Source organism: Sarcophilus harrisii, chromosome 3 (assembly GCF_902635505.1).
Source record: "Sarcophilus harrisii chromosome 3, mSarHar1.11, whole genome shotgun sequence".
NCBI lineage: Eukaryota > Metazoa > Chordata > Mammalia > Dasyuromorphia > Dasyuridae > Sarcophilus > Sarcophilus harrisii.
In genome coordinates this window covers 256,232,586-256,260,425 of record NC_045428.1, presented here as the reverse complement: position 1 = coordinate 256,260,425, position 27,840 = coordinate 256,232,586, and the positions used below count along the sequence as shown (strand labels likewise).

The window sequence follows — 27,840 nt, the reverse complement described above, 5'->3', positions numbered from 1 at the left end:
GTAATAAAAAATGCAAACGGACAAAAACAGAAGGATTAGAAATACTATGTAGTGGTTCACACTCGATTCCCAGAGTTCTTTCACTGGATGTAACTGGTTCTGTTCATTATTGAACAAATGAAACTGGTTTGGTTCATCTCATTGCTGAAGATGGCCGCGTCCATCAGAATCGATCATCATATAGTATTGTTGTTGAAGTATATAATGATCTCTTGGTCCTGCTCTTTTCACTCAGTATCAGTTCATGTAAGTTTCTCCAGGCCTTTCTGAAACCATCCTGCTGATCATTTCTTACAAAACAATAATATTTCATGATATTCATTTGCCACAATTTATTCAGCCATTCTCCAATTTATGGGCATCCACTCATTTTCCAGATCAAACTCTATCTTTATTTCTTTTTATACTTGTAGAAAAAAATTAATCTCCTAATGGTTCCTTGATTGTGTGTTGTTGTTGTTCAATTACTGAGTTACTTCTGACTCTTCATTAACTCATGAACATCATTATGAGAGTTTATTGGCAAAGATAATGAAGTGGTTTACCACTTCATTCTCAGGTCCTCTACTGTTACCTTGTTGGTGGTTTTCTTGTTTTTGTTAATTACATGTTATTCTCTTTTCTCCAATTTTTTGCCTTTTTACTGAAATAATTTTATTAGTTGTGTTTCTTTGGTTGCTCTATTTGTTTATTTTTCTTTATTGCTATATTTACTTTCCTTTGTTTCTATTACCTATTTACAAGTTAAATAATCAGCTCACTTTTATTTTGTTGTTATATTTGGAATGCTTTAGTTTTTTGCTGAGTCTTTACTCTTTGGTTTTACTTTAGGTTTTTATTCTTTAACTAAATGTCCATCTCTTTTCATTGATGATTAAGTGCAGGTTTGAAGAGTATGTCACTGGTGTTCACATTGAACTCCTTTGCTCTTTGGAACCCATTATTGTATTCCATTCTACATTTCCTAGTGGTACAAAATAATCATGTATTATGAAAGCTTTTTTTTTTTTTAATTTCAACGTTTCTTTTGGTCACTTGAAGAGTTTCTTAGCAATGGAATTGATCAATTTAATTATTCTTGGACTTGGAGCTTGCATAATAGCAAAAGTGTTTGCTGAAGATCTATGTTTTCAGTGTTCAGATATCCTGGCCAGGTTTCTTTCTTCATGCTGTTAAGGGATTTTTTTGTTTATTTTAGCAATTTTGTTTGATTTGATTTTCTTCTGAGGAAGAACCAGATTCTTGGGTTCTGAGGGGAACCATGATTCTTAAGTTGTCTCTATATATCTTATTTTAAAAAATCAATGTTTTGTTCTTTTTCAAGAAATAAGTTATTTTAATATTGTTGCTTTTGAATCTTTTCTTCTAGATTATTCTTTATTTCTATATAATTTTATTCCAAATAAGTTTTTCTTAATTTTTTTTCTTTGGAGATACTCACCGTCATTAATTTAGGTTTTTCTGTTCTACTATTTTTTTTCTTCTGGGCAAGCCATAAGTTCTTTCATAATTCTTATTTTCTTTTAAATCATTTGAAACCTCCTGCTGTATTCATGGTCTCTTTGAAACTTATAGGGTTCTCTGTTTCTTTATATATTGATTCAGTTTTCTTGACATGAAGTATTTATTCATAGATGTTTACACTAATTTAGGTTTACTGGACACCATCTCCACTTCTGCTTTTGTATCTTTTCTATTGATGTTTCTGTATGTGCTCAACATTTTTTTTTATTTTTTTTATTTTATTTTATTTAATAGCCTTTTATTTACAGGATATATGCATGGGTAACTTTACAGCATTAACAATTGCCAAACCTCTTGTTCCAATTTTTCACCTCTTACCCCCCCACCCCCTCCCCTAGATCAGGATGACCAGTAGATGTTAAATACATTAAAATATAAATTAGATACACAATAAGTATACATGACCAAAACGTTATTTTGCTGTACAAAAAGAATCAGACTCTGAAATATTGTACAATTAGCTTGTGAAGGAAATCAAAAATGCAGATGTGCATAAATATAGGGATTGGGAATTCAATGTAATGGTTTTTAGTCATCTCCCAGAGTTCTTTCTCTGGGCGTAGCTGGTTCAGTTCATTACTGCTCCATTGGAAATGATTTGGTTGATCTCATTGCTGAGGATGGCCTGGTCCATGAGAACTGGTCATCATATACTATTGTTGTTGAAGTATATAATGATCTCCTGGTCCTGCTCATTTCACTCATGTGCTCAACATTTTAACTTTTTTATCTTCTAAGAGCTTTGATGAATAATAGTGTTTACTTAAAATGTTCCTAAAGATCACTTTTTAAATCCTATCCTATCATGGCAGGATCCAAGACAGGACCACAGAGTAATCTCAGTCTCTTTTCATAGGGGAATTTCTTTTTGATCCCCTTAGTTTATATCCTAAATGACTTTTGTGAAGGAAACAGCTGATTTCAACTGAATGACAATCCACTTTTGTCCACATTTAGCACAGCCCCAACGTATATTAGAGCCATTCCCCCATTTCCCTGGTTTTTTAGTTCTTTGCCTGACCTCTTCTGTAGCATATATCATGTAATGTTCTAGTTATAATATGCCTCTTTCTTTGATCTCTACTTTCTAAAGAATGGGAATGGGAATGGGGAAGAGGAAGAGTGATAAAGTTGATCTACTACTTGTTGCTACAAAATTATGAAGTGAATATTGGAACAGGGTTGCTGACAGATACTTCGGCTACAACAACAAAAAATGGCTGATTGAGTCCTAAGGCATCAGCCTGTGGATTCCTTTGTGGAACCCTAACAAAGTGGATTGGGGAAGGGATTATGAGAGAGTTGAAGATGCAGATTAACTTCATCTGATGCTAATTTTTCAGGTTGTTCTCACATAAGACTTTTAGTGTCTTGGCTTAGGCAGACAAGGACAATTACTTTACCTCTTCCTTATAATTCTGTTGCTGCGGGGTTTTGAAAATTCTTGACAAATAGAAATAATATCATTATGTATGTCTAATGACCTGGAAAAGCTGATTAAAAATTGAAAAAAAAACATTCATAATAGTGTAATAGAATGAATGTAATAGATAAGTGTAATAGAACTCCCTTTGAAATTGCTATGAGAGAGATATCTGTGCCATTAAAAACCTGAGCCCAAAATTCTATCAGAGAGTTGCATGAATTAATTTACAATCTCACAAGGAAAATAGGTAGGTAGATAGATAAATAGACAGATGGAAAGATGAATGAATTTCTTTTCGATAGGAGGTCTTGTTGCTTGTCTTAATTTGATCTCAGGAAGTAATAAGATAAATGGAAGTAAAATACAGGCAATACTACAAATCTATTTCTAACTTTCTCCACAAATTATACAAAACAGTATGCACCTATAATGAGTTGATCCCAGGAAAGCAGTGTGAAATAATGAAAATGTGATATAAACATCAGCATTATTATCATCAAAACTAAAGTGACCAAAAATACAGTACATGACTTCCTTTGATACTAATTTAGCTTTTTGTGTAGTTCCTAAACAGTACCACAAAGAAAGAAAGTAAATACAAACTTCATTCAATAGTTCTAACACTTGAAACCAGAGAAATGTGAAACATCATTTGCACTTCTTAAGAACAAATCATTTTTTTTTTTAGAAAAAATCAATCTAGAACACCATGTTCAATAGCTGAAATTTTTATAAAATAGATATTTATTGATATTTGCAGATACTCAATACTCACTCAAATTAATTTATTATCCTATCAACATGGACTTTCTTTTCAATGGTACAGATTAGAACTTGCCCGTGTCTGACAATTTTATGCTATTCTTTCCAAGTTCTCCTGTAATTTCACAATAGGAGGTATAACTGATGTATTTAAGACTTTAGTTTATTTTTTTTTGACATTGCAATGATAAATGTGGAGCACATAATTTATCATAAGCCATCACAATACAAATTGCTGATACTGTTTTTTTGATTGCATGCCTAGTTCATAATGATATCTTTTATTCCAATTCAACTTAATAGTTCCATATTTGTAATGTATTACAGCCTACTCACACACACCCCATGCTTTCCATTGCCTACTGTCTTTTCATCATCCAAGAGAATAGAATATTCCATGCCTTAAAGTCTTAAAGCATAGATGAATGAAATGACAACCATCTCTTGATATGAAAATTTCTTATATTCCAAGACAGTTGGCTTTAAATTAAAATTATATGCTGAATACAATTTTTCATTGTTATTGTCAGTCATTTTTCACTTCTGTACAAAACTTAATGGAGTTTTCTTGGCAGAGTCACCGTCGTTTGCTATTTCCTTCTCCAGTTCACATAACAGATAAGTAGAGGTGAACAGGGTTAAGTGACTCAACTGGGCTAACACACTTAGGAGGTATCTGAGGCCAGATTGAACTCAGGGAGATAAGTCTTCCTCACTCCAAGCCTGGTACTCTCTCACTACTGCAGCCCTTAGTTATCCCCAATTTCATTAGCTTTCATTTTAAAAATGAAGGTGAGTTCCACTAGAAGATATTTAAAAGAGAATGGGATTGGAGAAATGAGATTAAAGACAAGATATAGTCTACTAGGAAATTAATCTTTTATATAATAGAATTTTTCTAACTTGACCATTTTTATCGTATTAAAAATATTAGAAATATGACATACTTGACCAGAAGCAGAGAACCAAATTGTCTTTTAAATAACTTCTCATTTAAAAAAAATCATTTAAAAAACTTACCTACTTCCTTCTGCATAGAATGACACTGGATTGCTTGCTGTCCTCACACAAAATATTCCATTTTCCAATTCTCCATTTTTATTAGCTATCCCTTCAGCCTGAAATTCTTTCCATCTCATTTCCATCTCTTACATTCCCTGACTTCCTTAGCCTTAGCTAAAATCCCATTTTTTCCAAGAAAACTTTCCAGGATCCCTTTTAGACATAAGGCCTTCCCTCTGAGATTATCTTTCATTTATGCCATCTGTATCCAGTGTTTTTTCCCTCATGTTGCTTCTCTCATATAAGAATATGTATTCTCATTATGGAATATTATTGTTCTGTAAGAAATGACCAACAGGATGATTTCAGAAAGGCCTGGAGAGACTTACACGAACTGATGCTGAGTAAAACGAGCAAGGCCAAGAGATCATTATATACTTCAACAACAATACTATATGATGATCTATTCTGATGGACCTGGCCATCCTCAGTAATGAGATCAACCAAATCAGTTCCAATGGAGCAGTAATGAACTGAACCAGCTGTGCCCAGCGAAAGAACTCTGGGAGATGACTAAAAACCATTACATTGAATTCCCAATCCTTATATTTTTGCCCACCTACATTTTTGATTTCCTTCACAGGCTAATTGTACAATATTTCAGAATCCAATTCTTTTTGTACAGCAAAATAAAGGTTTGGTCATGTATACTTATTGTGTATCTAATTTATATTTTAATATATTTAACATCTACTGGTCATCCTGCCATCTGGGGGAGGGGCTGTGGGAAGGAGGGGAAAAACTGGAAAAAGAGGTTTGGCAAATGTCAATGCTGTAAAGTTACCCATACATATAACCTGTAAATAACAGGCTATTAAATAAAAATTTAAAAAAAAAGAATATGGATTCTCTTTTGTCTTCTTTTCTTTTGGCAGCATTTAACACAGTACCCAGAACATAGTTTGTGCTTAGTACTTATTGACTTGATTTCTCAGTCACAATGAAAAATTTAGTTATTTTTTTAAATTTAGTTACATAATGAAAATTTAGTTAATTTCATATTTAAGTCTCAACCTCCCAGTAGAATGCATATAACCAATGGATACAAAACCCATCAAAAACATGAAATATTTTCAGAAGCAATGTATTACTACCCCATCATTTTGTGGTTGTAAAGTGTATTTCCTAAAATAGAGTATAACATTTATCTTTATGTGTCCTAAAATTCATTTTTTTTCATATTAAGCTCATTCTCTTTCATTTTCTCAAGATGTTTTAATGAGAAACTATCATCCAACATACTATTTGCAATCCCATAGTTTGAGTCATTTGCAAAATTTTCTAAAGTTTTTATTTCTTATATCATTCTCATTTCTACATGTATTCCAGTCCACAAACAGTAAGTCACTTCCTTCTAACAAAAGAAAAGAGCAGTGAAGTTTGAAAGAAACGTGAATGAAATGTGAAAATATATATAATACTCCAAATCCACAGTTTTTATTTTATTTTATTTTTATTTTATCTTTGTAAAGAAAAATATCTTTTCTCGTGTCTTTTCAGCATTTAATATTATGTTAGTCATTCTATTATTCAGTTGGTTTTCATTATTATTATTAATATAACAGATTCTTGGATCAGAATTAAAGGAATTTCAGAAGTAATCTAATAAAAGGCTTTGATTTCATAAATAATAGTAACTGAAACTCAAGAAAAAGTGACTTGTTTGAGGTGAAATAAATAAGAAGCATGTACTTCTTTCCATTTACATTGTTGTAATTATTGGGCAACTAAGTAGCACAATGGTTAGGGTGCCCAGCCTAAAGATAAAAAGACTCTTCTTCCTGAGTTCAAGTCCAGCCTTAGGCACTTACTAGCTGTGTGACTCTTGTCAAATCACGTAATTCTGTCCCAATTTTCTCATCTGTAAAATGAGCTAGAAAATAAAACAATAAACCACTTCAATATCTTAGTCAAGAAAATCCAAAATAGGTCATGAAGAGGTGGACACAAATGAAAAGTGACTAAAAACATCACTTTGTACATTATTTTCCTGGATCTGTTTATTACACTTTGTATCACTTCATATGTTATCTCATTGTTCTCTAATTTTTTTTCATATTCATCATTTCTTACAGCACAGAAATGTCATTATTTGCATGTACCAAAATTTGTTTTAAAATTTCCCAAAACAATGGCTATTTTCTTTCCAAGTTTTGGCCAACAAAGAAGTGTTATGTAGTGCTATTTTACTGTATATGGGAATTTTTTCTGTCCTTGCTATTTCTCCCTATATCCATTTGTACACGCATATACATATGAGCATACATGTGTGTGTGTGTTTTTAACAGAGGGATCTCTAGGTTAAAAGTGTGGAAATTTTTACCATATTTTGATATACTTCCAAACTGTTCTACAGAATTTTTGGACCAATTGACAGATTCACCAACATATGTATGTGCATATACATATCATACATATATACACGTGTGTATACATTCATATGCATATGCATATGACATGTGTAAATTCTCGTATATATGTATTGTACACACATGTATATGTGTGTATGTGGATATGTGGGTATGTGTATTTATAGGTATGCTTCAACTTGCCAGAAAGAGTTCAAGTAGCAAAGAACTTCAGTTAATATCATTTAAGATTTAGCAGTTATGATGATACAGGAACAGAGAACATGAACCATGGTATTTCAGAAAACAAAAGATATAGACCCTTTACCAAGAATAACTGAGTATATTCTGACATATGTGAAAATGAACCTTTAATGAAATAGATTTTCAAGCATTCTTGAGAAAAGTATATAAAGATAAAGAGGAACATAAAAAGGTAAATATAAGTAAGCAATCACAAAAGACTTTATAAGTATAAAGAATTTGTTTTCCAATGGGCAAACAGTTGGATTATATAAGCATTCTCTAAAAATTGCAATGCTATCTGTAAGTCAAATAAGAAGGAGGGTATAGGAGTGAGTTTTGTTATGTATTAGTAATCTTAAAGAAAGGAAATGGAGGAGGGAAATGATACAGTAGGGAAGAACATTAGACAACTAAAGGAAACTAGAGTTCTGTTGAAAACTGGTCAGAGTCATGTGAATATGATTTGTAAATATTTCTGGGAACCATCTTGCTTCTTTTCAAAGTCCTGAGATTATCTAGATGTCTGAAAAGATGCCAAGCTATACTCCCACAAGCAATCAGAAGGTTGTTATTTTTATTCCATCTGACTCAAGTGAGAATCTAATTTTAGAATAAATATTTCTCTTGGCATTAAAGTCTTCAGACACTCTTCATCATCTGTTCATTGATTACTTTCATTCTGAGAGGAATTGGGGCAGTTTGCCTCATTAGACTCAATCATGGGATGTAATTGTTTAATCAGAATTGGGAATTCATTTAGGAATCTAGGAGGGAAAAAAACCTCTTTTTTGCATAAATAGATTTAAAATGTAAAATAGAATGAAAACTATTTAGGATAGAGAGAAAGGATAGTGAACTCAACAGTAATTATTAGTTTCCTCAAAACCATAGAGAGAATTAAAAGGTATTTAGCAGTTAAGGATTCAAATGTTCATGTAAGCGTAAAGCTTTAGCAAAAACAACAGCATGATGTTCTACATAATTCTTGTGTTACAATGCTTTCTGTATTCCTAAAATACTCATCTCCTGCTGATTAACTAGCTAAAATGCATAAAGCATCAACTTCCTCAGTTCACAGGTCCCTTTAATGGGAGGGAAACTTCCCATAGACCATCTACCCCAAACATTCTAATGTCCCAGTTTTAAAAAAAAAACACAAAACTTTAGAATTAGTAGAAAAGCTGGCTCTGCTTGTAATGATAGCTAATAAAGCAGTATTTAAAAAAAAAAAAAACTAAGCACTAAGTATGTTTATTAATGGATGCAAGAAACTAAGAGATTTTAAGTTAACCTTATCAGTACTCTTATGACTGTAGATGCAGTATATTTACAAAAATTCATAGAACATGTATTCAGAAGATATATTGAGAATCTGGACAAGAAAATGTGAAACTAAAAACATAGAGGGAGAAAGAAAACTGTTCACATATATCTACCAAAGTAGCTGCTATAGAAAGAGACAGTGCTTGAAAAAAAAGTAATAAACTATGGAACTATGAATTGGTATAGCCATTGTGGGGAAAAAAATAATTTCAAGCTATTCTCTAAAGTCATTAAACTATGTGTATTCCCTTTGATCAATAATATTGCTAATAGTCTCACACATAAAAGTGATCAAAAAAGAGGAAAAAAACCATTAGTGTAAAGTTATTAGCAACTATCAAGGTGGAAAGAAAGGGAGTCAATTAGGGAATCACTGAACAAATTGAGAAACATCAATGTAAGAAGATATTATTCTGCCAAGAAATGATAAAAGGAATTTTTTCAGAGTAGTTTGTGAAGACATGAATAAAGACAATAGTTTGGAAGTGGCAAATCTATACAAGATCAACACTGTAGAGACAAAATAACTTTAAAAGGCAAATATTCTAATCAACCCCAGTTCCTGTGATGAATTATTAAGCATATTATTTATTTCCTAACAGCAAAGTGATAGAATCATGATGCAGAAGAAGATACATTTTTGGACGCAACCAATTTGAAATTTTTTTATTGCTTATTTGTTAGAAGGATTGGGGTGGTATGTGTTATTGCTTATTTATTTGTTAAAATTATGGGAGAAACAGGGAGGATTAAAGAAGAATAGAAAGAAAACAATTCTTGTTAATTAAAAAAACTTAGAGCAATAACTCACAAAAGTCAACAACCAAGATGAAGTGGTTTATTTTTAGAAATAAAATCCAAAACCTTAAATTTCAATAACAAATAACAAATTAAAATGGATTACATTTGGAGAAACAAATCTACAAATGGAATATGGTTCTAAAATGTATACTTTATTGAAAAATAACGGAATACATAAAAGCGAAGGTGAAATAGAAGGCATATATTGAAAAGATAAAGATAAAAACAGCATAGGATAATGAATAGAGTGGTGGACTACAGCAAATGAAGACAAAATCCTATTTCACACTTACTTTCTGTCACTGTGAATAAGACATTTAACCTTTTTCTACCCCAGTTATCTCCTCCAGAAAAATGATAATAGAAGCACATTATCTCTGAGAGTCATTAAATTTAATTATATGCACATATATGTATATATGTGTTGTATATATACTTGTGTGCTTTGCAAACTTCAAAGTGCTATATGAATGTTATATAATATTATCACATGAGAAAATCCAGGGGTCAATAAAAGGAAAGTGAGTCATGATTTAGTAGACCACCTACAGAAAAGGAGAAATGACATGAATTCAGGAAACAAATCACAATTTGAATTGGAGGCAAGCTATAGGAGTGATGAAAGACTTCAACAACAATCTATACTTTTGCCAGATCTCTGCTGAAAGCAAACGAGTTCATAAATGAATTCTTTTCCATAAAGGGAACTTTATTCTTTAAAAGGAAGAGAGATTGGCAAAGAGTTAGTTGCTACTCTGACCCTCATTCTGAAAAACAAGATGGAGTTGGAAACTAAAACAAAAATTATAGAAATCTTGAGAAGTAGCTACTTTATCTTATAATGTGTTATAGAGAGAAAAAACCCAAGCAGAGTTGCTTATATATGCCATCAATTTTGAGAAGAAAGATTTCAAAGGATATGAAAAATGATGAGAAATTTCTATGCCTCAAGATTCTATAGAAAAGTTTGGCCTAATGGAGATGAGAAGCTTTCTAGAGTAAAATTTTAAAGATACAAGCAGAAATTATTATGCAAAATAAAAAAGAAAGAGATCTATTTAAGTTATAAAGCAATTCAGGAGAAAATGTGTTTGTATATGTACATATGCATATATTACTAATAATACAATAATAATGTGTAATAATATTACATACTAATAGAATACTTTATATAGTGACATACAATATAATGTTCACATATATTGTACATATTATATATATGTATATGTGATATAATATAAACATTAAATACTATATCACAATATAACATATAGGAATTTAATGTATTGGTCCTTTAGGGACCAAATTTTTCTTCTTAAAATTGATGTGGCACATAACACAGTTTTTGGATTTTGTCTCCTTTGTAGAACATTCTAAAATAAAGTGGCCACTTGTCAAGATTCCCATATAGTGTGGGGATATATATACACACAGACACACATTTAATATGTTTTAATGTATAACATATGTAATATAATTTATATAATTATATATGTAATGTAATATATTGCATAACATACATATTAAACTCATGGAACAATGTATAATGTATACGATGTATATATCATATGTCTAGCAAAATGTAATGCATATGTATCTCTAGGACCATTTATCATTTGGGGAATGATTCATATTTTTAGAGATTTATCACATTTCTTTACGTATTTGAGATATGAGGCCTTTATTTAAGAAACTGTCTACAAAAGTTCAGAATAAAATAAGTAATTTTTAAAAAATCTCTCAATGTTTTCAAGACCATGTCCCCTCAAATAAAGATTTCCTTGGGGTGTACTGTCTTTCATTCCTCAATATCTCATCTATAAAAACATTGATAATAACAATTCAAAGGAATTATAGAAAATAAATTTTTGTAACCAATATTACTGGCTTTTGAAAAGGTTTCAAATGGCAAATATGAAATGTTTCTTTTTAGATTCTAATCATTATTTTCTTTATAAAAATCTAAAAACTGTAACCTAACAGAGAAAAAAGGTGTATGGTAAACATATAGCTAGGGAGCATAACTTAGAAGAAAAATAAATGTTAGAGGAGACTTTTCCCTACAACTACTTAAAAAATCTATAAATTTAATCTCAGATTTACTACTAGAAATGGAAGAAAAGTCATGTTTTGTTATTACTCTTTAGTAATAATATCTCTGAGAGAATCAGAATTATTATATGAAGCCAACATTTAATTAAAACAATAAGCTAATTGTGGAAGTAATAAACAAGACTTGCAATTCGAATAGATAACAAATTTCAGGAATGCTTTAACACCACTTAGCAAAAACATATCTTGTTAAAGTTAAATATGAAAAAAGTTCATGGAACTTGGATTTTATTCTTGATTAATAAAAATAATAGTCTAATATGCTGGTTTATTTTTGGCCTCAGAATTCTAAGATAGGGTCCTTGCTTGTCTTTGTAAAATAACTGGAGAAAGGGAAGTTAAACATAAGGTTTAGAAACAGCTGGAATAGGGAATATTCTAAAATGACACTACTTATGTCAAGGGAAAATTCAGAGAATTTCTTTCTCTGCCATCATATTACCAATTCAATTTCCTCTGCAAAACCTTAAGGTTTCCTCTCCCCAAATACTGGGTACTCACTTTTCTATTACAGTGGAATTGATAAGACAATGGTTATCTAGTTTAGCATGGTGTTTAATAGTTCTCTAGTTCAGCTCTAACATGTACTTAGTACTTAATATAGTTTTATAAGATTCACACCTATGATAATGTTAATGATAATAATAATAATAATAATGATGGTGATGATAATAATAAGAGAGCATATAAGCTCAGACAAACTCAGTCAGAGTGAGAGCCAAAGAAGACAAGACGACTGGAGGTGGGAGCTCAAGCTCTTGGAGCCAAGGAGAGACAGATTCATTTCATCTTCATCAACCTTGTGTTGACTGGCCTGGCCTCCTGTACTTCTCCACTGAAACCAAGACTCTGGAAGTCCTTTAAAAAAGTTAACTGGACCCCAGGCCAGGAAACTAGATTGTAAAGGAGATAATAAAGTATGTGGACTTTAACATCTGGCTATTCTTGTGGTGATTACTCAACTGAAAAGAAGGCAGCCCTAAGACCTCCTGAAAACTAACAAAGAACATTACATTTTAGCTTCTGAATGTGGGACTATGAACTTATATCTGTGACCCAGAAATTAGGGTTAAGTACAAAAACAGATAAGAAGGAAACTTTATAAAGGGCAAACTAGTGTTTCAGCTGAAATGGGACAAATAGTTAGAAAGGAGCCTTTTCCAAAATGTGTCAAAAGCATAGTTAAACTCATTAAAAGCCAAGGTTTCATTGTAACTTGGGAGCAGATCCTTGAACTTTTAGAACTGTTACAATACACATCTCTTTAGTTCTCTAAGGAAAAAGAATTAGATACAAATGAATGGAAATTAGTAGGAGAGCAACTAAGTGAATATTACAATGATAATGGTACCGATTCAATTCCTAAAGAAACACTTTAAACATATAACTTAATACAATTGACTTTAATACAATTATATAAGTATTAGAATAAGAAAAAAGAAGAAATGGGGGGGGGGATACTGACAAACTAGGTAAAAAAGATGAAGAATTATACAAGAATGGAGTTAAATACAATTCTGGTGAAATTAAGGAGTGTGGTGTTTCACAGCAGGAATCATTAGGGCATACCCCAACCCCTGACCTACTCTCCTCAATTAACCCTTCATGGATGGAGGGAGAAGGAGGAGGGGGAAGGGCAGTGACACAATCAGCACCACCTATGAAGCAGGCTATGACAAGATTACAAAAGGTACTAGTTAAAGCTAAAAAAGGACAGGATATATCTGATTTGATAAATGCATACCCTGTGATTGAAGAATTTGATTCTTCAGGGCAAGCCAAGAGAACATATACTCCTTTTGATCTAGAAAAAATCAAAGACCTGAAAAAGGGTTGCACTTTTTATGGAGCTACATCATCTTCTGTTAAGATAGTATTAGAGAATTTGGCTTATGAAATTTTAACCCCTAGTGACTGGAAATCTATAGCAAGGACATGTTTAGAATCTGGACAAAACTCGTTGTTGCTTTGAGAGCATAGTGAACTATGTAGGATACAAGCCCAATGCAATAGGCATTCCTATTCCTCTGCATTCCTCTCCAGCTGAATTTCCGACTGAAGGAAGTTTTGAATGCTACTAGGTTTCTTTCTTTCTTTTTTTTTTTTAATAACTTTTTATTGACAGAACCCATGCCAGGGTAATTTTTTACAACATTATCCCTTGCATTCACTTCTGTTCTGATTTTTCCCTTCCCTCCCTCCATCCCTTCTCCCAGATGGCAAGCAGTCCTATACATGTTAAATAGGTTACAGTAGATCTTAGATACAATATATGTGTGCAGAACTGAACAGTTCTCTTGTTGCTCATGGAGAATTGGATTTAGAAGGTATAAATAACCCGGGAAGAAGAACAAAAATGCAAGCAGTTTACATTCATTTCACTGTGTTTCTTTCTTATGAGAAATGAAAAAGCTGGTGCTAATTTTATTCCAGCTGAAATTTATAGGAAAGAGAATCTACTTTTCATACAAAAAATAACTGAAATTTTCCAGATTGTATAGCAAGAGGAGGTTATTCCCCAGGAATTCAAGGATGTTTCCATTGTCCATCCTTACAAAGGAAAGGGAAATAAGTTTTCCTGTGAAAATGTCTCTCTTATCCATTGTTGTCAAGATTCTTGCCAGATTCCTCCTTAGGCTGATCTATCACTTAGAGGATGGTCATCTATCCAATAACTAGTGTGCTTTCAGAAGGGCTGAGGAACAATTGATATGGTTTTTGCTGCTTGATAACTCCTGGAGAAATGACAGGAGCAGAATAGAGATTTCTACATAGCATTTGTCAATCTAATCAAGGCCTTGGCTACTATTTGTGCTGAGGATGTGTGGAAAATTATTGTTGCCCATAAAAGTTCATCAAGTTGTATGTCAGTTTCATAATGGCATTCTTGCTCAGGTTCCAGATAATGGGCAATTCTCTTGTGCTTTCCCCTAGTCACCAATGGTGTTGAACATGACTGTTTGCTTACTTGCATGCTTTTTAGTTGGGTACTTTCAATGAGGACAAAAAATGGCACCAAAGTCAACTTTTATATGGAAAACAAATTATGTAACTTAAAAAGGTACAAGACAGGACCAAAATGAAGGGAGAGTTGGTATGTAACTATTTGTTCCAAAATTGTGCACTCAATACAGACTCTGAACTGAGATGCAACTAAGTGTAGATTATATCTCTGCTGCTTGGGTTAATTTTGGCTTAACAATTAACACCAAGAAATCAGAAATTCTCCACCCATTAGCACCATACCATTCATATGTGGAACTTCAGTTACAGCCAATGGAGAAATTCTGAATGTAGTTGATAAGTCCACTTATATTGGCAGTACACCTAGATGTACACCTAGATCATGAGGCCGAAATATGCATTATCAGAGCTAGGTCAGTATTTGAGAAACTGAAGAAGGAAAGTGTTGGAGAGCAGAGAGGTATCAGAGTACCTATCAAAATGAAGTTCTAAAGAGACATTGAGATGACTTCATTGTTGTAGGCCTTTGAAACTCAAAGGCCCACAAAAAATTGAATTGTTTCCATTTGAATTGTCTTAGGAAGATTCTGATTACCTGGTAAGATAAGTTACAGGACACTGAAGCCCTCTCTTCAGCTGGACTTCCAAGCAGTCAAACTCTAATGAAAAGAGTATAGCTCCAATGGATTGGTCATGCTGTTTAAATGGAAAAATACATTTAACCTAAAAGTCTGTTTTATAGAAAACTCACACAAAGCAAGTGTCCACATGTAGGCTAGAAGATGTGATAGAAGAACACTCTCAAGGTGTTCAAGAAGAAGACTCTCAAGGTCTCTCTAAAGAACTCTGGAAATGATTGTGAGACATGGGACACTGGCAGAGGCCCATCCAGTATGGCATGTCCAAAATAATAAAAGCGCTGTGCTCTATAAACAAAACAAAATTGCAGTAGAAAAGTGAAATAGAATAAATTTAGGGGCACCTCCACTCCAAATGTTCCTGTGGACTATTTAAACCAGACCTTTGATAGAGTCTTCCAAGCTCATATAAGTCTGATCAACCACAATTAGACAAACTATACCCTGACTTTAACATAGTGGTGACTTTTGTTTTCCTTTTCAAGAATGAAAGACAACAATCAATCAAACAACAAGCCCAATAAATCAAGAAATGTTCTGTCTTGAAATATGTCTTTTGTTCTATTTGTTGTACATGGTACTCTGTGATGAACTCTTGGAATATTACTTAATAATCTTTATGCTCTATTAGTACTAGTGAACATTTGGTACTATGCTTTGTAAGTACAGGTCACAGGTTGATTAGGCAAGAGACTACAAAATTCCTAAAGCTGGGGAGAGATATAATAATTGCAAAGTCATTAGGAGTTGAATTTCTTTGCACCTTGGGAGGAAAGGAAATTAATAATCAAGACTGAAGGGTGGGGTTTCTCTTTGAATAGTATGAGAATTTTGAGGATCTTATTAGAGAAATAAAAGCAGGATAAGAACAAAATCCTAGAAACAGAAAGCAGCACTATGGCTTCATGGACAGTGGCAATAACATCTATAGTCCCCTTCTTCAAACCAAAGCCTCTACAGATAAGTTACATTTAAAAAAAAAAAAAAAAAAAAAGGAGAGAAGTACATTCCTATATTGTTGGGTTTTTGTTTATTTCATGTACTGGAACCAGTTTTTGTTTTATTGATTTTTCTAAACTAATGACATCAAACTGAAATAGAAAAAGGGAGCCAGTAATCTGTATAAAAGGATTTAGATTTAAAATATGTTATCTATATATTATTATATTTTTTTTAAATTTTGTTAAATATTTCTCAATTTATTTCTCAACTATTTAATATTTCCCAGTAATATTTCTCAGTTTAATCTGGTTCCCATAGCACTTGAGAATGTTGTGTGGTTGACAGCTCTATTCCAGATAAAGTAAATAACTAAGAAAATGTTAATAGTGCAAATTAAATTTAAAAGTTTGTTTCCAATATTTTTTTCCTAAGAGTCAGTTTTTAAAACATTCAGCAGCATAACTCTGGTTTATTTGTGTTATACTGGGTACTTCTTCTGGTAGATAAGTAAAAAACAACCTTATTTCAGCTAGGGGAAATTGATATTATTTGCAATAATGACTTTTAAAAATTATATCAAAGGCTACATTTAATAATTATAATTATTTATAATTATAATTATAATTTGATTATCATAATTATTGACTGTATTAATCCTCTCCTTACATCACTTTTTCACAAATTGATAGCCTGGAAGCCACACAAGAGAAAATGACCTTACTTGGCCTCACTCCATTACTAGAAAATATTTGTTCAAAAACTGAGGACATAAACATGAGACATTTTATAACTATAATTTTCAAGGATTTGGACCATTTTTCACAAAATTCTACCTTATAATGTTGTTGTTGTTGTTGTTGATCTTTTGTTTTTGAAAAGAATAAAAAGTCAGTCTAGTAGTGCCCAAAGGTAACATAAAAAAATGGGGATCATCCAAATTTGAATTAAAAGAGTAAAAACAATGGAAAGTCAAATCCACAATGGATTCATGTGGAATCTAAAAATAAAGGAAACCACTTCATTGTAATGGTTGATTACATGAAAGGTAGGAAGTGAAGTCAGAAGATTTGTGATGGCTTCTATAAGCCAGGAAGAGAGGGAAAAACTATGGGTTATGATGATACTGAAGAACAAATCCAGGAAGATCAGTCCTTTTTCCAATCAGTTATTTTACTTTTTCTATCTTTTCTTTCTTTCTTTTTTTTTTTTTTGGTTTTGCTTTATCATATATTGATTTCTCATACATTAAGCTTCCATTTGCTCAATTCTAATTTTTAATTCTAAATTTCCTCAGTGAACTTTTGTAATTCCGTTTTTTAATTTCACAGATTTTGCTTTTTAAGACATTCTTCTCCTCTTTGGATTTTTGTACTTCTTTTTCCATTACTTTCATTTCTTTTCCCATTTTTCCACTACCTCTCTTTCAAAATCCCTTTTGAGCTCCTCTATGATCTGAGACTAATTCTTATTTTTCTTAGAGGCTTTGGATCGTTTTCTTCTGAGTATGTGTTTTGATCTTCCATCATCAAAGTAACTTTTTATGGTCAGAAGTTTTTTTTTGTTTTGTTTTGTTTTGTTTGCTGTTTGCTCATTTCCCCAGCCCATCACTTAGCTTCTAACTTTTTATTAAAGTAGGACTGTGTTTCCAATGTGGAAGGTGTAATGCCCCAAGTTTCAGGCACTTTCTGCAGTAGTTTCGGAGATCCTTCTAGGGACTGTGAGTTTTCAATTTTCCAAGGAGATAGGTATTTGAGTGACCCCAAGCACTCTTGTGGTCACTATAGGAAACTCTGAGGAGCTATACCCTCCATTGTGGCTACAAGTCCTAGCATGCTAAAGCAACAGAGTCCTTCCTTGATGCTAGTAAAAAGACTTCTTCCTAACCAGTTTGACCTCTTACTAGCTAAGGGCTTTGGAAGCTACCACTGCAGTTGCTGTCTCTACCTTTGCTGACATTGCCACTGTTGCCATTGATGATGGTTTTCCAAAGCCCTCTCATCCTGGGTGAGACAAACCTTTTCTGCCAACCTTCCAAATTGTCTTTTATGTGCTTGGGCTGAGAGCTCTGGAAACCATCCATGCTGTTGCAGATTCAGAGGCCCTAAGGCTACTCCTGCTTTGCTGGTGTCTGGGGCTAGAGCCATGACTGCTTTGGACACTCCCCACACCCTCACCTCCATGCAACAGACCTTTCCTATTGACCTCCTAAGTTCTCTTTGGCTGGAAAATTTGTTTAGAGTTATTATTTAAAGGAGTTTGGAGGGGTGTAGGAGACCACTCAGATGAGTCCCTGCCTTTACTCTGCAATCTTTGGCTCCATCTTCTGAATTTTTTATTAACATCTGAAATCTAACAAATCTAATTTTGAATTTAGTCACCCCTAAAAACCATCCTTCACCAGGATATAAAATAAACCCACATAAATCATCAGTTCTTCTATATATTATTTACAAAGTCTGGCAGCAAGAGATAGGGAAATTTCATTTAAAATAATCTTGGTCAGTACAGAATATTTGGAAGTCTACATGTGAAGACAAAGCCAAGAACAATATGAACACAATTACAGAACTCTTCACACAAGTAAAGTCAGAACTAAAAAATGGAAAAATATCAATTGCTTGGGGGTAGGCAGAACTAATATAATAAAAATGACAGTACTACCCAAATTAGTCTACTTATTTAGTGCCATACCAATCAAACTTCCAAAGCATTGTTTTATTGAGCTAGAAAAAATAATAATAAAATACATCCTGGAAGAACAAAAAGTCAAGAATATCAAGGAATTCATGGGGTGGGGGGTGGGAATGTAAAGGAAGGTATCCTAGCCATACCCGACCTAAAACTATATTATAAAGTGACAGTCATCAAAACCATTTAGCATTGACTAATAAAATAAAATGATGGACCAGTGAAATAGGTTAAGGTACTCAAGACACAATAGTTAATACCTATAATAATCGACTGTTTGATAAATTGAAAGGCTAGAGCTTCTGAAATAAAAACTTACGATTACACAAAAATTGTTGAGAAAACTAGAAAATAGTATTGCAGAAATTTAGCATCTAACAACATCTCACACCTTTATCAAGATAAGGTCAAAATGGGTACATGATTTAAATATAAAGGGTAATGCTATAAGGGATACATTACCCTCTCAGAGCTTTGGAGAAAGGAGGAATTTGTGGCCAAAGAAGAACTAGAAAATATTATGCAATGCCAAATGGATAACTTTGATTACATTATCTTTAAAAGGTTTGGCAGAAAGAAAACCAGTGCAGCCAATATTAGAAAGGAAACAGAAAACTGGAGGGGCAGGGGAAAGAGACAGGAATTTTATAATCAGTATTTCTGATAAAAGCTCCTGTTGACCTTTCAAAACTAATTTTGTATTACTTTTCTTCACATATTCTACATTGCAGTCAGTTAGCTATATATTTCATGAAATATTTCCACAGCAAAACTTCTTCTATGTCAGAGTTATTACATAATTTTGAAGTAAAATAATGTGAAATTTTAATTAATTTAGTATTATTAGTTAAGCAATCTTTTAAACCAATATCATTTATTACATTCAGTATCTTAGATCACAATATCAAACAAGGTTATACTTCAAGCTATAAATCAATGTTATTCTGGTCTATTTATTATGCAGGAACTCCTATAATAAATCTAAAAGCTAAAATTGAATAATCCTCCATTAAACAACTACATGTTTCTTACTCTTAACTGAATAAAATACAGTTGCAACCATTATACTATACTCTACTCTCATAGAGGACCATCACATCAGGGAGCTAATGCCATGATATGCAAGTGATTTGGACTGAACTGAGAGAGGGCTATGCAAGGTCACCTGCCTCACTTTCTCCTTTGGAACCATCTGGGTTCAGTGGCCACATTTTAGATAAGGATGACTGGAGATGGATCCTAGGATGGCGGGGAATATATCAAATGTTCAACTAGTTCTATGACTTCATCAATCAGATATTCTCTCCAATCTGGAAAGTTACAAAACTTTCCTTGCCTATCTATCTGGTTCTACTTTTTTTCCTGTTCTCCTATGAACTCACTACAGGGAACAAATACAATGCACTAGAAGCCTTCCTCATTTTTTTCTAGATATTGCAAAAATAGAAGTAGAACACAAGCTGAACACTTATTCTTCAATTTTGCCACATGACCAGCCCATCTTTCTTTTTTTTATAATGCATTTCTCTGATATCACTTACTTCTATACTTCAAAGATTTTCATTGGTTGTATGCTGTATCATGCCCACTGAACTCCATGTAATAAATTTTCAGTTCTTTAGAGACTGAAATCTTACATATTTCAGAAAAATATAATAATAATAAAAAACTGATATGAAAATGATGGGTCATTTACTTCCTTCTTTTATAACAAGCAGCATTCAGTAATGTACTGGAGACAGCAGATCATTATAACCCTTATAAAGAATATATAAAAAGTGGACATGAGAAATATTTGCTGTTTTCCTACCTGTTTGTTGTAGTGTTTCGTTATCTTCCATATTGACTGTCTTAAGTCTGCTTTCTGGAATAGAAGGAATGTAGATAATCTCTGGGATATCAAAATGTTCTGGAAGACTTAATTCTGTAGTATATATCATAGATTTCAACTTTGTAGTATGAAATAACATATCAGTCTATAATTAAACAACATAAATAGAAAAAATATTGCTGCATTTGCTTCTAAAATGAAAAGGATAAAATTTTTGTTTGTATTACTGAGATTTCAAGAAAACCTTTAATTTTCTATTCACTAAGAGATTTTCTTTGATCATTTCTATGGAAATAACTTACAGTTCTAAGTGATATCTAAAATTGTTGACAAAGAAAAATATGATTTCATATAATCATAAACATTAAGAAAAAAACATGTCATCAACTAGTCACCAAAAACATTTTGAAATATTATACAAATAACAATTCCTTCCTCCCCCTCTTCCATCCCCCTAAGCAGGTCTTTCTCTCATCAATTATAGGTCTTCTCCAACTTGTAGTGTACAAATGATGGCTAGATCCTAAATGTTGGATTTCATATTTATTCCAGCAATAAGATCTAAGACAAAGAGGTTAAACTCAGACCCCAGACTTCAAGCAGTCTTAAAAATTAAGCCATATTTTTTAAAAATTGAGAAATGTTTAGCAAAATAAATAAAAGCCAAGTACAAATATAAGATAGATAATGTTAATTTATGATATCTAAAGTCAATATGTAGCACATAGGAATATGCTTCTATTTGAGTTTGACATTGCTAGAGGGGATCAAGTGCCAAATATGAAACCAAGAAGAAATACATTCAAATCCCATTTTGATTTTTACCAACTATTTCCCCAGGAAATTTATTTAACTCTTTTGGTCAAGGTTTCCACAGGTATAAAATGAAGAAATTGTTCTTTAAGATCACATATCTTTAAAACTGTATTTATGTGTATGTGTGTGTGTGTGTGTGTGTGTGTATAAATTTTCAATGCAAGGCTATTTTTTTGTTTTGTGATTAACACTAACAATTTAAATACAATTTCAATATTTTGTTAGAGAAAATTTTAAATAACATACAATTTAGAAAAATAAGTCAACTTCTCTGGCATAATCTAGCAATTTACTCCTTTCTCATCAAAGACAACAGGTTCATTGAACTTTATACACACATCCCTCCATTCTTAATATTTTCTAAACCTAGCAACCATCAAAGTTATTTTAAAGCACAATGAAAATTATGCATAAACCATGATCCCTTAATTTTTAAAATGTCTATCAACTTTAACAATAACCAAAAAAATTGTGTTTCCTTTCATATTACCTTTTGGATTTTTTTCATAACTTAATAGTTTTTGTTTTATTTTTAAGGTTGTTGTCATTACATATAATGTTCTGTCATTACTTTTTAATGTTTTATTACTTAAGATAGATTTTTGAATATTTCTTGAATTTCTTGACAAAGCTTATTGTAGTTGATGTTTGAATTTTCCTCTTCTCACTATCTTCTAAGTCTTTTGTAATCTTGATTCTGATCTCAGCATTCAATGGAAACTGGTGAAATAACAGGTTGTGGGAGAGCTGTTTGGAATGTGACAAACTCATAAAGGCATTCTTATAGTTGGAAGGTACCTTTTATTGATGTGAAAAGGTTTCCAGACAAAAATCCAAAAAAATTATTTGTAGCATGCTTTGTGTGAAATATCTTTTAAAGGTTCAAAGGATGGGGGGTGGAAAATAAGGGCTAGAGATCCTAAAGGATTTTTGACCAAAAGTCTCCTAACTTTTTTTCTGGTCATCCTTCAATATAATCTAAGCAAGTAAACCAGCCATGTATATTCTGTATGTGTCAGATCTTGGGAATTTTTTCATTAGGGAATTGTTTAATTTCCACTTTGGAGATTGTTTTCTGTAGGTTATTTATTTCCTGTTTTATTGGTCTAGCTATTTTATGTTTCTATAATTATTCAATTATTTCTTATGTTCAGATTTCATGACACAGCTAATAGATAATAGTTATTGATCATTGTATTTATCTTTATTTGTTGTTGCATATATTCCTAAATTTGGTAATTTGATTTTCCTCTCTCCTTTTGAAAATTAAATTTGCTATTTTAATTATTTATTGGTCTTTTTGAAAACACAGCTTTTTTTATCAATTCAATTGTTACTTTTTAAGAAGCACACAGTAACTAAGAAGAAAGTGAAAGCACTAAGTAAAAGGCAACTTTTTCAAGAGGTTTGGGAATAGAAGGGAGGGCATAGATTGGATGGTACCTGAACAAGGTTAAAGAGTAAAACATTTTTAGGAAATCTGAGTTTGTTTATAGGAAGTAAAAAAGCAGAAAGGGAACAACTGAAGATTTACATGGAAGATTTACTCCCATTGACCATAGTTCCAAAGAGCTTGGGAGGTATGAGATCAAGGCAAAAATTTATTCTGCTTAACCACTAACAAGAATATTGCTTTCTCTGAGGCCTCAAGGAAAGAGGAAAAAGACTGGTGATACAAAGAAATTTTAGAGAGGGATCTTCTTTTATTAGAACTTAATCATGTCAGTAAAGTAAGTCAGATCTTGTGGGAGTAGATATCTCCTGCTCAAGATATCCCAAGTATACATCTACAATCACAAAAAATGTTCTGCTTTGCTCCAGAGGACAGGAATAAGAGCAATGAGAGGAAGTTGTCAGGAGGCAAATTTAAATGGTGAGGTAAAAATATCTTAGTCATTAGAATTACCCAGAAGCTGCCTCACAGGCAATTTCTCTTCACTATAGTTCTTCAAATAAATTCTGGATGATCACTTGTCAGGAAGGTTGTAGATGAGATTTCTGTTCAAGTACCTAAATGACCTCTCAGGTCCCTTTCTGACATAAGATTCTCTTTCTATTTTTTCCAATCAATTTTCTCCATGTACTAGTCAAACCCAGTTTCTCCACTTCTTTCTTTATGCCTATAATTTATTTGGTATTTATTATTTTATTTAAACTAAAGTTTTCTTTTAGTGATATTGCTGGTATCAATTTTATGTCTAATTCTTATTTTAAATTTAAATTTTTATAAAATTGCTTTTTATACTATTCTATATATATATATATATAAATGTTTGATACTGGTATTTACTCTGCAAATAGCATTAAGCTTAATATAAACTGCTTAGCTCTATTATTATTACATAAACTGTTTTTCAGATTTCCTCATTTATAACTTAAGATACTCTAAAACTAACTGAAGAAGATAAATTAGAGGCACAAAACAGGTCACTAAAACTTCACTGTTTTTTTTGGAGACATGCTTTTAATTTATATCAATTTTGTAATTTTGACAAGTAAAACAATACATAGACAACAATATTCATTGCATTAAAAAAAAGAATGTTTTAATATTTCAAGGAATTGTGATTTCATCATTGTGGATATTTCCTCTACCAAAACAGAACTTACTTTCATAAATAATTTAAGAAGTTAATGTAATAAAATAGTTCATTCTTTTGCTGAATCTTTCCAAACTAACCTGGGTGAGTCATAGTACAACTGATAAAACCCATCACTAGGCCCATATTCAATATCTTCCCAACTTAGTAAACCTATACAGATCTTACATTCCATAGGGATACTTTTTGAAGAGTTTAGGATTACCTGTTTAGTTGTTATAATCAATGCTAATTATAAAATAGAGCATGGGACAGTTATCTATAGTCCATGCCTATAATTGAAAGAGGACATTGGTGGAAGAAAAAAAAACCTCAAATAATAAAGCTAAAAGATGTCATTAAATTAAAATTTTAATATAATGTTAAAGTCTATAAACACCAATTTATTATCATCTCTAAATGACAAATGCTTTTAATTTTTTTCAAATTTTATCATTAGCTTAACTGAACTTATTTTTAAAATATAATGATAAGGCTGCTTTCTAGGGAAAAAAAGAAATGCATTTCTTTTTTACAGTTGCCAATATCTAGTATTTTTTTTTCAAAAAAAGTTTGAAAAAATATGGTTAATAAGCAAGCTATCTGCATACAAAAAAAAAAAACAGTCATAGTAAATTTTCAACTCCTACCTCAAGTCGTGTTAGTCCTAAGAGTGCAATTGCAGCTCGTACACTACTACTATGGAGAGTTCCTGTGATTTGCCTCCGTTCATACTCAAGAGAAGACATCTGCTGATGGGCTGAAAAATCTAGGGCCTTTGACCTAGCTTCATTAACCAGTGGCACCTTAAGTTCCAATTCCAGGATATTATCAAGATCACATTTCAAATGTAGAATTGGATCATCTTTGCCTAAATCTAAAATAAACAACAACAACAACAATAAAATAGTCATTACTTTTGAAATGTTATTGGTTTTATTAATTGTGAGTTAGATATAGGAACATATAATGTATCACTTAATTTGTACTTTATCATTTTTCATTTAAATCATTGTAAAGTTTAAGATTTCTTTTTCAAATAAGCATTCATGCAAAATATTTACTATATATTATTTCAAGACTAAAAAAATTAACAAAAAAGAAAATGTTCCTTTTCATTTAGTTGTAATGTAATATTCAGTAATATCAAAATTTAGAGACTGTACTCATTATATACAGAGAAAAAGAAAACAGGATAAAGATACAAAAAGAATATACATATGAATTATAATTTACTTTGTAATTGATTTTAACATCTTATTAATAGAAATATTCCAAGGAGTCAAAAATGATAAGCAATCATCTAAATATTCTAATTGTCTCAGAATAGATCTTTGAACCAACCTACCCACTGGATGAGCAGTCAAGAAAAGAGATTTGCATATGTACTAAAGAAAAAATTGTTTTTTTTTTAAAAAGTGAAATTTTAGCTAATTCTGTGTTATAGGAATAACTGTCAATTCTGTGTTCAGGGAATACAAAATTATAGTATCAAATATTCTGGAGTCTGTTTCCTTTTTATCCCAATCTGGGTAAAAATTAGGGTGTTGGGGGTGCAAAAAAGCTTGAAGGAAACTGATTGAGACCATACTAACAATCCTTATAAAAGTTCTAAATAATTTATCAATAAGAGCCTCAAATTTATTTTTAAAAAATTTAAATGGTTCTGAAGCTAATTCATGTACAATGCATGTAGTATTTCTTTTCTATGCTATTCTGCAAAAAAACTTCATTTTTGATGAACTTTTAATTTAGGAATATAGAATCTATTAAGTTTTTATGAAGTTCACTCTCAGCAGTACTTTATTTATGCAATTCAATTGCATTATAACTATAGCTTATGGGGAATAGAATTTGGACCTAGAAAAGAGGGGGTAAATTAAGTTTTGCTCCTCACTTGCCCTATGAACTTGAGAATATTGCTCCTCTCACTTTGCTTATGTTGATGATGATGATGATGATGATGATGATGATGATGATAATTTGCCTAACTCCTGGGATTGTGAAGAACAAATTGAGTTTGTAATGAAAACCCTCTATAAGCTAAAATATATCCTATAAATTTCCATTTTTGTTATGAAAACTATAATTATTATCTGGATTCTGTATATTATAGGTCAAATTATACCTCCTAAAACAAGTCCACACAATAAAGGCTTGATTTAAAGTGATATTGTATATGATAACACAATGCATATTCATCTTGTCCCCAATCACTAGCCTTGTAAAAATATTTTAGTGTAATTACCCTACCTTCATCTGTAGAGTGGTTGTAATTCAAAATACTTGGATTATTTATTGGGAGGAATCTGGAAGGCAAAGGAACAATGCTTGTCCCTTCTACGATGTACACAAATTCTCCAATCTGAAACACAGGCATATCTGAATGTTAACTTTTTAAGTTTCAATAGAAAAGGTAGTTTAAAACAAGTCAAAAGAACTATACACTACTGACACAATTACATTTCATACACCCTGGCAGTGAATCCTAGGTTCATAGGATGCTCAGCTCCAACAAGGACCCTTTCTCCAACTTTGAGAGGATGCTTAGACAATCCTTCAGATTGGACAAATTAGACTAAAATTCAACCTTCTGCTACTCCCAGAGTACTCCCAGTCTAAATATTTTAAGGGTAATTTTTTTTTTGATTTGCTTGGTTTCTTCCAAAAGGTGTATTTTCTATCAATCAATTTTTGTTATTTTCGTGCTCTCTTGTTTATAACTCATAATAAAAAGTTATTTTAAATGTGGAAGTGTTATTGTCTGTGAAAATACTTTATTCAAATCTATATTGTTATAGAATTCAACAGCTGCTACATTAAAAAAATCAAACCAAGATTCATTTTATATTAATCAGCCCAGACTTTTCCAAATGAAAAAAGAATTATTTTATGATAAATTCAAAATAATAAAAAAATCTAGATGTTAATAAGCTATAAAACTAAAATAATAATTACAAAAAATAGCAATGGTTTTAATGAGCCATAAAGATTTAACATTTTCCTGTATAAAAATCAGTAACTATATTTAATTTGACAGCAATAATGCTTTAATTTCATTTAACTTTAAGTTAAATGATTTCTATAAATAATAGTCTTTATAATCATCAAATGAGAATTCATATAATTCCCTATCACAAAAATATAAATGTCAGGGAAAGACTGTCAATTTTCTATTCTCTGAAAATTCATAACAATACAAGAAACCAATCAATATAGTATAAAAGTACCTATAAAACTACTTGCCAAAATATTTTCTTCCTATTACTAACTTTTCATTTTCTCTATAAATAACTGTGAAAATGTAGTAATTAAAATCCCATTGAATTATTTCCTTACAATTTGTAAAACACACCTAACTTGTTACATCTCAACATATTCTATTGTTAGTAACTTAAAAACAGCATACATACATAATAGTGAAATACAGTTATCTCTTCCACATCACAATTATCTCCATCATGGTTTCAACATATTGTGGGCCAGTATAAGAAATTAAATGGGAGATGGACTATTCTAGATGACAGAGTAGATTAAAAAAATGCCAGCTCTCCAGATTTCTCCCACAAATAGAACAAATTTGCACCTCATGATGAACAAAGACTGGTGAAAAACAAGGCAGACTTGGTCCAGAACAAGGGGTCCTTCTGGGACAATTTGAGAAGACCTGAATAAAGACTCTAAGATGGAGATAAACTAGTGTGAAATGCCAGTACCTCCAGGCTTACTCCACAGAAACAGCAAGCAGGAACTCTGAGGCGAGTTGGGTTCTGACAGG

The 27,840-nt window shown here is 31.8% G+C and overlaps 1 protein-coding gene across 1 annotated transcript in view; it reads right to left on the bottom strand.

Annotated features, from left to right (window-relative positions):
- The window catches only part of CFAP47 (cilia and flagella associated protein 47), a 759,462-nt gene that overhangs the window by 388,313 nt on the left and 343,309 nt on the right, over nucleotides 1–27,840 (bottom strand). Inside the window, exons 43-45 of the mRNA XM_031959439.1 lie at nucleotides 26,316–26,427; nucleotides 24,713–24,939; nucleotides 20,647–20,812 (exon numbers count right to left, since the gene is read on the bottom strand). Coding sequence (XP_031815299.1) covers nucleotides 20,647–20,812; nucleotides 24,713–24,939; nucleotides 26,316–26,427 — 505 coding nt within the window. The remainder of the gene's footprint in view (nucleotides 1–20,646; nucleotides 20,813–24,712; nucleotides 24,940–26,315; nucleotides 26,428–27,840) is intronic.